This window comes from Juglans regia, chromosome 16 (assembly GCF_001411555.2).
Source record: "Juglans regia cultivar Chandler chromosome 16, Walnut 2.0, whole genome shotgun sequence".
Classification (NCBI taxonomy): domain Eukaryota; kingdom Viridiplantae; phylum Streptophyta; class Magnoliopsida; order Fagales; family Juglandaceae; genus Juglans; species Juglans regia.
In genome coordinates this window covers 1,034,268-1,048,105 of record NC_049916.1, presented here as the reverse complement: position 1 = coordinate 1,048,105, position 13,838 = coordinate 1,034,268, and the positions used below count along the sequence as shown (strand labels likewise).

The window sequence follows — 13,838 nt, the reverse complement described above, 5'->3', positions numbered from 1 at the left end:
CTGCATACAGAGTTTTCCAAGTTTTCCATATCCCTTACATATTAAAAGCAGCTATAGGCATATAAATAGGAATGAATAATATTTTTGTTTAATACTTTCTATTCCACTTATGTCCCCTGTATAATTTATTGTTATTACAGTTATGCCCCTTAATACTTTGTACAGATGAATAGTATTTTTTTTGTCCAATTTTGCCCTTTGTTTTCTCAAGTGTAAAGTGTATTTTTACAGTGTTTTACTTATCTCTTTACAGCTTTCTTTTTATCTAAAGGTTGGTCGAAATCTCTTTCCTCTCACTTTCTCACGTTTCCAATGTCTTTTACTCTCCACTTTCGAAATAATGGGATCAATAGACATGCATCAACTTGGATGAAACCAGTCATCAAATCAGACGAAATAAACACTATATAATATCTGTTTAGATCTAAAACAAATTGGTGATAAAAAGATTTAACTGTTAACAAACACCAAATCGGACGAAACATGTATTATGTAATATCTGTTTAAATAAAAAAAAATGGTGATGAAACGATTTAACAAACAGAAACAAGTGAGATCTTAGAGATTTTTACACCGACACTTTGAGACGGCTTGAGTGAAACCAATTTACATAAAACATTGTGTTTATAAACTTGGTAATTTTGGTATGCAACTCTCATGAGCTTGTTAATTAAATGGAGATTTTGTATGTTAGACCATTTATGTAAATAATGATGTTTTTAATTAGGTATTGTTTAGAATCTATTTTTAAAAAATTTTTATTTAATAAATTATTATTATTATATATTTCTGCAAAGTGATTTTAGAATTTTTTTTTTTCTTTAACCTGAAGCTACGTACAAGGGGCATGCGTGCCAGCTTGCACGTAGCCCCATGCCAGTGTGCGTTTATATATATATATATATCAAAGCGTCAAAGCATATGCCGTGGCATATATATTGATGTTGTTGTTGTCAATATTCTAAGCTTTTGAATGCAATTGTTGGGTAACATATAATTAATTAGCTCTTGATCGAAATGCGTGCATGAGTCAAAACTGCAGTGACCAGTGAGGATTGGCAGCATGCAATGTACGTACGTACGTGCGTACCAAGGCCATTTGAATGTTTTATATCCCTATTCGCTAGACGATAGATCTCCATTTACTTTACCAAAGTACTGTATGAGTATGATGCATGTTACTTTACCTTACCAGAGCATGCTTAATATTGATCAAGCAGTCCTTGGCCGCATGGCGACTTGGTTCCAGCCACGGAGTGAAGCGACTTGCATGGAGAGGTGCAGTTTTCACAGTTTATGGCTCGTCCGATATTGTCAAGCTTCCTTTAGGACAGGCGGTATCACCACCGGATTGAGTATGCATCCAAGCTCATCTCCGACAATGGGACCGAATTGGATATGAATCACGTACACTACATGAAAAAAAATATATTTATGACGAATTATTTATAATGAAAATAACTATTTGTGACGAGAATAAACTTATTTTAACAGAAACTAATTAATTAACAGCAAATAAATAATTTTCTTGTAATATCAATCATATTAGCCTACTACTTTGCCTTAGAATTTAGGTTCAAAAATATCAATGCTTGAAAAGGTGAGCACTGCCCGGCCTTCACGTGCAGCCCAATGACCAAATAAACAAAATATCAAAAATCGTTTTAGTTATTATATGTGTGAACCAAAAACCCTAGCTATAGCATAAACAATTAAGATCACAAAACTAAAAATATTATAGGAGGTGCAAGGAATCGAGACGGGGAGTGGCCTGTGACCAGCTTGAGCCCTCTTCACAGCTATTTCTATACTCGACGCTAGTTCCTTACAGTATAAAAAGATTGGGAGAAATCTCGAAAATAACACATTATGTACGTTTTTCACATGTTTTTTTTGCTGATCTCCTTATCTATATTGGAGGTGAAACAGAGAGGCAGAACAACTCTCGTAGTAGGAGCGGGGAAAAAAATAGTAACAATGCTGGCCGCATCGTAGAGAAGCTTTTTTATTTATTGTTAAGGGTGGAAATTTTTTAGATCATGATTGAACTAGTTTGATTTGAAGATAGATAAATACATTTATGGGCCGTAATAATATTATTCAATACTACTTAGTTAAACTTTTCGACTACTATGACTCGTGTGTATACTTAATGATTTTCTATATTATTTTCTTAAATCGTAATGGCTTGCATATTTCATATAATTATTTAAAATGAAATATATATAGTAGTCTTCTATTTTGTAGTACATCTATATAAATTTTCTATTGTTGCTAAAAGAAAAAAGAAAAATCGCTTTTCAATTGGGCCTACAATTCAATAAAGCATTTGGAAAACATATAAAAGAAAATTATAGATATATATACATCATAAATTTCGCATATTTCTCTTAAAGAAATATTGAAAATTGAAAATATATATAATTAATTTTTTTCTAATAAACCACACTTTTTATAAAGAAAATGGACAAGCTTGGACACTTACATAATAATAATAATTTTATATTATTACAATTTTTTCCTTCATCTCTCTTTAGAGGGTTTTTTTTCTCTCTAACAAAATAACTAAAGATCCCATTCTTTCGGCCAGACGGGATTGGAGTTTGAGCTCCTCCCCCCCTCCTCATATCCGTCCAATGTTGAAACTATCTATAACTTCTTCTCTCTTTTTTTTTTTTTCCTATTGTTTTCATTCTATAGCATCAAGATGTGCCGATCTACTGCCTACCGACCTCCTACAACTGCCACGCGTCCCACCAGCAGATTCTCCAACTATCGATTTGTCGAAAGGAGGAAGAAAACTAACCAAAAGAATAGCACGTACAACTCACGCGCCGCTCACACAGCCTGTGAAACTCACGTACCGTCGCCCTAGGGGGAGTCTACTACCGACACGTGCAACACCATTGGGATCAGTGGCTTCAAATCTTTTAGATCCGACTATTACCTTCTTTCTAAGAGTGGCGCATGAACCATACGCGCCTTCACAACCAGTGACAGTCCTATACCGACGTATTGACTTATCTTTCGATTGCTACTTTTCTATGTTCCCGTTTTCTCTACTTAAGGATCAAGATAAAGTGGTCATAAAAGTCTCCTTCAACTAGTTCAGACCAACAAAATGCAGCACACAACATTTCACTGTGAATTTTAATCGTAGTTTTAGAGTCTGTTTATCAGACTATACAAAAATCGCTTCAAGGAGTTTCCCCTTAAAATGGAAAGAGAAATAATTAATATTAAAAGGAGAGAGAAAGAAATAATATAAAATGGATTTGATGAATGAATAGTGTGTTCCAAATTTAGAAATTAGTTTAGACTTTACTGTAGCATTTCCAAATATTTGGAATATACCTAATTCAATGTGAGGGATTTTATGACCTAATAGTTAAATTCTCATTGGATTTAGCTTTTAGCTAATCCAATGAGAATGCTCTTAGTGAAAAATGGATAGAAGCCAAATTTTTTACTCTGATCCTTCTTTTTTATTTATCTTGTGTTACATTTTTTTGTTTTGAAATGATTGTTGAGGACTCACGCCATATTAAATTTAACATCTTGTAACCATTTAGGCCTTGTTTGTTTTCCAAAAACATCTCATCTCATCTCACCTCATCATTACAACTTTCCCAAATCCCCACACAAAATAAAATAAACAATTCAACTTTTTCAAATCCCAAAACAACAATAATATTAAAAAATATATTTTAACAATATTTTATTTAATTTTTTAACTTTAATCTCAACTCATCTCATCTCATCTCTGAAAACAAACGGCCCTTAGTTTATTTATGAATTGCTTGCAAAGAAAATAATAATAATAATAATATTACTAAGTTTGAAAGGCCAAACAGGCCCTAAATTATAACCAACAAAGGAGAGAGGCCCTGGAAAGTACAAAGCTCAGAGCCTTCTTTCCTCCCGGATGAAATGACATGGGAGATGGAGCTGGATGAAATCGAAGCGATCTTGGAGAAAATCTGGGACCTCCACGACAAGCTCAGTGATGCCATCCACTCAATCTCGCGGACTCATTTTCTCAACTCCGTCAAAGCCCTGAGGAAGCCCGAGAAGATTAAGAAGCCCTCCTACGACGGCAAAAACATCCACAACGACGTCTCTGAGGGCGAAGATCGAGCCACCGGGTTCGTATTAGTCAAGGACTTACGGTTGGAAGACGAATCCACCATCCAGGAGGCCAAGAGCCTCAACGCCATTCGGATCGCGCTTGAGAACCTCGAGGACCAGCTTGAATTTTTCCATGTGAGTCGCTTGTTTGATTTCTGTGTGAGTGCTTTGGTTGATTTCTGTTTTCTTTTTGGTCGGGATGAGTGATAACGAACAGCAATTTTGATATTTGACCCTCTAGGAAATTAAGAGAAAAAGAGAAGGAAAATGCGGTTTTACCTTAAGAGCCTCATGCGGTTTTTGTGGAAGTTCAGGATTAGCCTTAATTATCTGACGTGAGTTATATCGGTATGATTCCTTAAAGTTCATGCAGTCCTGGTTGGTTATGTTCAGTTTGGTTGCTGAGAAAATGTAACTGGAAAATGTAGAGTTGAGTAAAGAGATTTTCACTCTCTTAGGCCTTCGGAGAAAAGCTAAGAACTTTCCTTTTTCTCTTTCTTGCTTTTTCCTTTGTCATATATCTGGAATAGGGTCTTTGAGTGAGACTGGAGTTAAGCATAAATTTTCATTGAGTAGATATCATTTACTTTTGGCTGGACCTCATCTACATACACGTTATTTAAAATGCAAGGAGGTTAGAGGAATGCAATCCTTGCAACGGAACACCTGACTAGGTGACGCATGAGATGAAGAATATAGACCATGTTGAGACTAGGATGGAGAAGGCTCTGATCTTAACTACTCCTGTGATTTGAAGGGGTGCTAAAACTTCGTTAGAAGTGACTTGGTAGGGAGGGCTTATAGAGCATGTTCAGATGCAGGTAAATCATCAGTGTGGTCTAGAAACATCTTAATGGGGATGGTTCTTACAGCCTGGCCCAAGTACTTTACTTGGACAATGTCTTTTCTTGCTTGAGGTAGTTGTACTGGGAGAATTATGCTGTAGGATGTTGGCTTCAAATGGTGAAAAAAAAATGAGTTTTTGAAAATGAAAATGTTGATGGTTGAATGGGGAGAAACGAGAAAACGCAGAAAAATGAGAACAGGTGTATTTGTTTTATCTCTGTATTTTGGGGTTTTAAGTCAATTTGATTAGCAAGACAGTGAGGAAATTGGAAAGGAAAGGAATTAGAACAATAGCTTGAATTATTTGTGGTGAGCTGTATTTTGTGGGTTTCTTGATGGTATCTTGTATTTTGTTTAGATATGTTAGCTGTAAAATTGAAGGGAAGGAAAGACTCCACTTTAACTTGAGGGCCTTGCTTTGTTGGTAGCCATAAAGATAAAGAAATTGGTGAGTGGTCAACAAACTTTTTTCAGTAAGATGGCATGTATAGGGCTTTTCATTTTGTATTTTGTTATTAAAAAAAATTGAATATGGGATTATCTTTAATTGGAACCATCTGTGTTCTGCCTTGTGAGAGCCAACTTCTAAATTTTTATCTGACTGGAAATGGATGAAACTTGTAATTTTTTTAATGGACATGGCATGTGTACCTTGCTCTGTCTCAATTTCTAGGACCTTTTGGAGGGCACTAACTGTCTAAAGATAAGTCTCATTCTTTTTGCAATATTGTAAAACAATGTTGAAACTGGAGTTCTGGTCCTAGTATGAAAGGAATGGAGTCTAATTTTAGATGCATATCAACTTAAATATTTGGGACGTGGCTTTGTTGGCAGTTGTGTGTTGGTGCTAGAATTCAGCTAAGAGAAGGTTTTTTAGTCTAGAATCCTTTTTTTCTTTGCTTTTGTTATTTTTTTTTTTCAAATGGGAATAAGAGTAAGAGTGACAGATTCCACATGGTTTTTTTTTCTCTTTGACAGACCATTCAAATGCAGCAGCAGGCTGAGAGAGATGCTGCAATTGCCCGATTAGAACAAAGCCGGATAGTTCTTGCAATGAGATTGGCTGATCATCATGGTAAGAAGTATGAAGTCATTGAAGAAGCTCTGGCATTTGTACGTGATGCAGGTCACTTTGTTTCACCTGAAAAACTTTTTGGTCATCCATATAGTCCATCTGGTGAGAAAGTTGTAGTTCATGAAGAGAAGAGGTCTAATATACTCATCAAAGTTCTCGTTTCAAGTTTTGGTTTTGCAAAGAAATCCCTTAAATCGGATCAAATGGGTGGGATACTGGGAAATGCTGCTCTGGTTGCAGTTAGCATGATTGCATGGCTGCATCTGCATCAGGTAGCTTATAAGAACCATCCACAGAAGCACGAAGATATCTACGGGAATGGAAATCCGAGACAAACGTCTTGGCCGGAGGAATCATCACAAAATCGGTTGGATGTGTTGGCAGGCAGGGGTTGAGGCGAGAAATTGAATTCTGCAATGACGCAGGGGAATGCTGATTTGATTTTGAAAAAGCTTCGCTTTGTTGTCTTTCAAGCCTCTCCCACGAAAGTTTAAAAGGGTCTGGCAAACTAGTAAGGAATTAGGACAATCATGATTTTGCGAGTTGTAGATTGTTGTTGGAGCTACAACTGAGGCTATTAGAGTGTGATTTCAATTTTATAGTCGTTTCCTAACTTTTGGTCCTCTTTCCATCAGTTTTCTGGATTCTGTGTATATCTCAAACTTTTGGCCTATGGCAACAATCTGTACGTGAATACGTTTTTCTTGCATGCGCTTTTCGTATTGTTCCATCTCTCTTCAACTTGTTGTGAGTACTGACATTTGATTACTGTATTTTCTTGGGGAACTCATTATCGTTAGGAAGTTGGCACTCTTGACAAATTCCAATTCCAAAATCTAGTATTTTGAAATTTAGGCTCTGCGATCTTACTCTGTAACTGGGCCTCACTTGCAAAACAATCTAAACTGTTGTGACGACTTTGGGTAGTGATTCAAGCAGATGGGGTAGGTTTTCTGAAATTTACATATGGTAAGTAGAAAGAATGCCCAGTACCTCCAAACAACAACGGTAAGAGAAATAAGCGTAGTGGGTCCACATAGAGTTGAATCTCGAGCTCGACAAAGTCGTGATTCTTGTGAGTGTGACTTCTGAGTATGAGTATGACATCAACTAACACGGAGCCATAAAACCACGTTTGTGTAAACCAAAATTTTCTGAGGAGCCACGTTTGTGTCAATTCTTTCTTTCTTAGCTGTCATGTTCAGACCACTTTTGATGAAAACACAAAAAATATGTGATTGGTGACAGAAACACTACAATCCTTACCGTACGCATGGGGAGAAAATATCAAAAAATCACTATTTATTTAGGAAAGGAATGTCGGAAAGTTTTGTACGCCTTTTCTGCTTGCTTTTCACTCTGTCAATGTCTCCTTAATTTGGTTTGTTACCAAAAAAAAAAAAAAAAAGTTAGAAGTTTGAACACATAATTAGCCCCATAATTAATTTTCAGCTGTCTAATCCCTAACTTTGACTTCCTATTGGATGTTGGGCGCATGACTCAAAAATCCCTGGCCTGGCCTGGCCTGGCCTGGTACATGTAAAAGAAAACCGGATTCGTGGCCTTTTAGAAGGTGAAAGACAAGAAGAAATTAACATCCTAATCACCTTTTCGTTTCCCTCTTTAAATTTACTATATTTTTTTCGTTTTTCAAATCACATGATCTTGACATGAAATAGTCAAAGAATATATGTATGTTTTCGGTGCAGCTCCAGTACCTTTCTTCCTTATTTGCATTCGATTAGCCCAAGCCAACATATCCGCTGTTTGTTGTACAAAAATTGGATATATATGAAAGATTGTCATGTTTAGATGCGCGCCTTGAATAATGCATACCAATTAATTTATCGAATGATTAAAATATCTTTAGGGTCGAAAAGCCTAATGATGCCCTCTTTTTTTTTTCTTTTTCTTTTTTTTTTTTACATAGATACATGACGTGCTGCATGCATGATATATATGCAATCATGCATGCACCCATGCAGGATAAAACAGTGCTTCCAAGTGGATGCATGGGTACTATTATATAGGATGGTCAAACCAACAAGTTGATTTTCAGACTGGACGGTGGTCACCATATATATAATGGGCAGGCATGCTGGTAGGTGATGATCAGGCCGCCGATCGAGTGAGTCGACCTTTGATAAGATCCTTGAGCTGAAATATTGTTTATGATATAGTTTCCACCATTTGTAAATCATGCATGCATGCTAGCTCAATTTGGTGGACCATACAGATACATATTATATATATATATATATATATATATATATATATAGTATTGATTTGAAATCTGTTACTACAGAGAAGATAAATCGCGAAATGTCAAAATTTCGTTGAAATTTCGTCAACGACAGATTCGTTACGTTAACAGAGTCCTATTGAAATTAAAACTTCTTTCAGATTGTTTATTTAAAAGATCATATTGGTTAGGATCGGTAGAGATTCAGATCTGCATATTTTTTAGAGTACTTTCTAATGCATATTGTTTCTCATAGAGAGTGATACTTGAGTGTGAGATAATTCTCTTGAAAATTTTCTAGTATTTTGTCTCTCTTTTTGAGTGCGTGCATATTTCGTGTCAGAATTGAGGTGATCGAGTTCAACCACTGGAGTTTCAATAGAAAAGTTAATATTTGAAAATCGTTAGAAGTTCTAATTGCTACTGTAGTAGAAGAAAAATGGATTATTTATCTGGTCAACTAAGAGTATCAATTGACAAAGATTTTGTAATTGAGCTTTACTTGTAATTATTTCAAATAATAAAATTGATTTTCTGGGTTTGGTTGTCCCGTAAGGTTTTACCTTTAAAGAGTTATTTAAAGAGTTTCTTTTCGTAACTAAAATTGGTATTACGCACTTTGTTTATTTTATATTATTGCTTAATTAATAAATTGATAGTATGCTTGATGACTAACCAAGTTATTGAGTAAATTAGTAGATATTTTTGCTTCGATACAGGAGTACTTGGATAATTTCAACAAGATAATACAAAACCTTAACACATAAATTGGGATATATAGGCATATTGTGAGAGTATCCGTTGATGTAATGTGCCTTAGTGGTGTGGGGGACCAAATTGTTTAAATGCAACAGTACAACGGAAGGGGTTCCGAAGTGGTGTCCCTGATCTTCATTATAAGTTGGGTTGCAGAGAGAGAGAGAGAGAGAGAGACAAAGACAGAGCGGCCTCAACTTGGAAAAGCAGGCTATTGCAAGTTGCTAGCTGTTAGCTTACATCTTCCATCGTCAACTCAATTCCCCTCTCTGTTTTCTGCATAAAAAGCCTGCAATGTAGCCGTCTCACTCTCAGTAAGTAAAGTAAAAAATAATAATAATAATAATGAATTAGGTATATATAATAAGATAGGCTATGAATAAAAGTTGTCCCTATAAATGAAGCATTTACGGTATAATTGTCAGTTCTTGCCAAAAGCAGATTAAGGACAGAAAATAATTCAGATAGATAGTATTCCAACGTCCCTACGTAGTACTACTGCGTATTGATCACAATGTCATGATTTCGACACTTAATGTCGAGCATCTGTAAATGTAGCTACCAAATTTACGAGCAAACATATCACGTTAAGTAACATTTATTAGTATTTTATAAACTTTTTTTTATATAAAATTTCAGGACTCTAGACTTACTTGGTTTAAGTTGTGGTGGTATGCGTCTTCTCTGGGGGTAATATATATATATATATATATATATATATATATATATATATGAATAATTTTTGCTACTTTGCCCTTCTATTTTGTTCACTCATTTTGACTTACCATGCATTTAATTTTTTGTTAAATTTTCCTTTTTTACATACTAATTAAAGAAGTGACTATTAGTATATTAATATTTATTTTTTACCTTTTTTAACAATTTTTAAAAAATGTTAAAGAAATATAAATTAAAAAAAAAGAATTTTGTTTAGGGACATGCTCAGTTGTCACTGTGGGTGTATCCTAGCAGCACTATAAATATATATATATATATATATATATATATATATATATATATATGAGTACTGCTAGAGCCACCGCTGGTGGCTCCCGCTGGGAGCTACCGCGGGCTCTAGCATGTATTTTTTTATATGTTTTTTTCAATTATTTTTTATAGAAATTTTTTTAATACTTTTAAATATTTTAAAAAAATAAAATTTTTTTGAATATTATTAAAAAACACTTCCTTAATCATAAAGTAAAAAAAAAAATCATTAAAAAATAATTCCTTAATCACAAAGTAAAATAAAAAAATATTATGAACTTTTTTATTTTTTTAAAAATATTTAAAATTGTTAAAAAAATCTATATAAAAAACATTTTAAAAAAATACACATAAAAAAATACACATTAATGCAAGCGGTAGCTCCCAGTGGGAGCTGGGACTGGGAGTGGAACGCTTAGCATTTTCCATATATATATATATATATATCTTCCTATAACTTAAAAGAGGCTATCTTCCTATTACTGTTCATCAACATTAGTGAACAGTAAATATGCTGTTTTTTTTCGCATGTTTGTTTAGTTTTTCTATTTCATTTTGGGTTCGTCCGTGTGAATGTATCTTCCTATTACTGTTCATTACTGTTCATTACTGTTTATCAACAGTAAAGAGGTTTTTTTTTTTTTTTTTCACATGTTTATTTGGTTTTTCTGTTTCTTTTTGGGTTCGTCCATGTTAATGCCAGTGTGCGACGTAATACCACAATCCGCGTCCCTCTCTACATCATCACAACAAAACCACGGCAAAATCACAACAAAATCACAACACAATACCACAAAATAAAAAAATCATCACACAAGTCACCAAATCAACACACAGATTTTTACACAAATTGCAAATCACAAATCATGGTCATCAGCTGGAGCTTGGGAATGAGGGAGAGTTCGTGAGAGAGTGAGAGAGAGTGGGCATGCATGAGGGGTAGATCGGGGCCATGGTTGGTTGAGGTAGGTCAATGATGGTCAGAGGAGGCTCATGACGGTGGCTGGACACCATGGGTCGTGGCGCACGGCGGTCGAAGTGGGAGAACCCGTGTGTGAGGGAGGTGGACTTCGTGGGAGCAAACGGTAGGGAGATGGAGCCCTAGCTCGCTAGAGGGGGATGGCCGGTGGAAGAGGAGGCTACCGTGGAGGTGGTGGTGCCGGAGGATGGCGCACGGCAGCGCAGCAACATCAAGCCCATTCGGGTTGTGCAAAGCCGAGAGAGAGGAAGAGAGAGCGTGAGAGAGGGAGACCGGTGTGAGGGGACTCGCCGGAGTGAGGTGGTGCCGGTGAGGCTCACCGATGCACGGGGGCGCCGGGCTGGGCAGAGGAAGATTCGGCTGGGAGAGGGGTAGCGTACCGCTTACGCGTGAGCTGAGGGAGGAGAGAGAGAGAGAGAGAGGGGAGGAAAAAGTGAGGGAAAATGAAGCAGTAATACTACATACAGTCGTGAAATGCACAAACGTCATGTAGTCGCTTTGAAAAACAGTGGGGTCCAGTCATAAAAAATTAATTTTTTTTCATACGGGTCTCATATTTATTCATTTTTTTCAAAGCGACTGCACGTCGCTTGCACATTCACGATTGTAAGTATCATTTCTCAAAATGAAGAGGATCTGGGTATTTATCCAGTCCCTTCGTCTTGGGGTCTTCAAAATGATCTAATTATAAAAGATTAAAATACTGATTTGAATATACATAAATATTAACTTAATTAAAAACATTGAAATAAATTAAATAGATGATGAAATTTTATTAAATAGTTTTAAGAAATTAATCTCAACCCTTCAATTTAAGTCCTTAGATTTGATCTAACAATAGAAATTTAAACACTGATTTAAACTAATTTAAAATTTAAATAATTAATATATAAATAGCATATCATACATAAACTATCAAATTTAATTTATAAAATACTAATCTTTTATCATTAAATAAATAATGATGAAATTTTATTAAATATTTTTAAGAAATTAAAACCATATAAATAATTAGAATTTTACATAATTTAAGTATAATAATATCCTTAATTAACTAAATAAATAGCATATCATACATAAACTATCAAATTTAATTTATAAAATACTAATCTTCTATCATTAAATAAATGATAAAATTTTATTAAATATTTTTAACAAATTAAAACCATATAAATAATTAGATTTTTAACATAATTTAAATATGATAATATTCCTTTTTAACTAAATTAGGCAAACGTGTATGGGAATGAGAGATGGAGAAAGGAAAAGTGAGAAATAATATGAGTTTTTGGGTTTTAAATTCCAACCCTTCATCTTTAATTTTCAGATTTAATCTAACGGTAGAATTTAAATATTGATTTAAACTAACATAAAATAGATAATTAAAATATAAATATTCTATCATACACTTAAAATTAACTTCAATTTATAAAATACTAATTTTTCATTAATAAATAAAAGATAAAATTTTACTAAACATTTTTAAGAGAATAATATTATATCATACACTAAAAATCAACTTTAATTTATAAAATACTAATTTTTCATCATTAAATAAATGATGAAATTTTACTGTATATTTTTAAGAGAAAAAAATTATCTAATTAATTTGAATTTTTAATATAATTTAAATTTCATAATAAATAATGAACATAAATAAATAATAATTTTATTTTTATACGTTAGACTATTTTAATATTTGAAGTTACATTTTATTTTTTTCTTCAATTTGGCAGATGTGGACCACTGCTGGTATATATATAAATATATAAATATATATATATATATATATAAATTAGTACCTAATAATATCCTGGAATTTATAATGCTGTGTCGGTCAATTTATACTCAAACAATGTAACTGAATGTGCAATAAATATTATCGACAACCATATCAAAGCAGAAACTGTGGAAGTTAATGGACAACATAAATACCAAAAAAATAGGTAAATGTGAGATCTGAATAAAAAAAAACTCAATTTTTTAAGAGTAGTGGTAGATACAATTTTAGGGTATGCAAGTCTCACGCTCTCCTTTTACAAAAAGGGATTCACAATTAAAAAAATAATTTTATCATGTGGATCTATAATTTATCCACTTTTTTCAAAGATAATGTGCAAGACTTGTACATCTCAAGACTATAAATATCATTTTTCATTTTTTAATAGTGCGTCTCATTTTTTTTTAAGAGAGTGTACAAAGTTTGCACACTCTATGACTATATCTAATATTACTCAATTTATTTTCAATAAACAAATAATTAATGAATAAGAAAGATGGTACAAAGTGTTTTTTTTTTGTCAGAAAACAATTGAGACAAAATATATATATATATATATATATATATATATATATATATCATAGAGTCTGGTTTTGTTTTTGGAAGTGAAATTTCATCCTCCTGATTGGTTGAAGTTATGAAATGAGATTCCGAAAAATTATAGGATCCTAAAGGAAAGGAGTTGCATGCCGCATGGATTCTAAATTTTCACCTAATATCATGTTGAGAAATGATTGTTGTACTCGTGAATGTATAAATATTATATAATTATTTAAAAATAAATAAATAAATACAAGACTCACATGAAACAAATTATTTTTTTAATTATTAATTTCACTTTTTTTCAAAATAATTTTACGATATTTATATACTCCACGATTATATATATACACATGTAGTATTAAATTATTAATCTTATTAATAAAGTACTCCCGGAATCCAGGTGAGAATTATTTACTTAATTGCTAATTATATTGCACGTTTTCTAAACCAAACTATAAACTCATCTGGTTATACAGATTATATAAGATAAGATAAAAATTAA

At 33.4% G+C, this 13,838-nt stretch overlaps 1 protein-coding gene across 1 annotated transcript; it reads left to right on the top strand.

Moving 5' to 3' along the window:
- Nucleotides 1-3,848: 3,848 nt before the first annotated feature.
- Nucleotides 3,849-6,764, top strand: LOC109019612 (plastid division protein PDV1-like). The gene is made up of 2 exons (XM_019001945.2): nt 3,849-4,263; nt 5,953-6,764. Exons 1-2 carry the CDS (start codon nt 3,931-3,933, stop codon nt 6,442-6,444), a joined length of 825 nt encoding a protein of 274 aa, XP_018857490.2. The 5' UTR covers nt 3,849-3,930; the 3' UTR covers nt 6,445-6,764.
- The last annotated feature ends 7,074 nt before the right edge of the window (nt 6,765-13,838 follow it).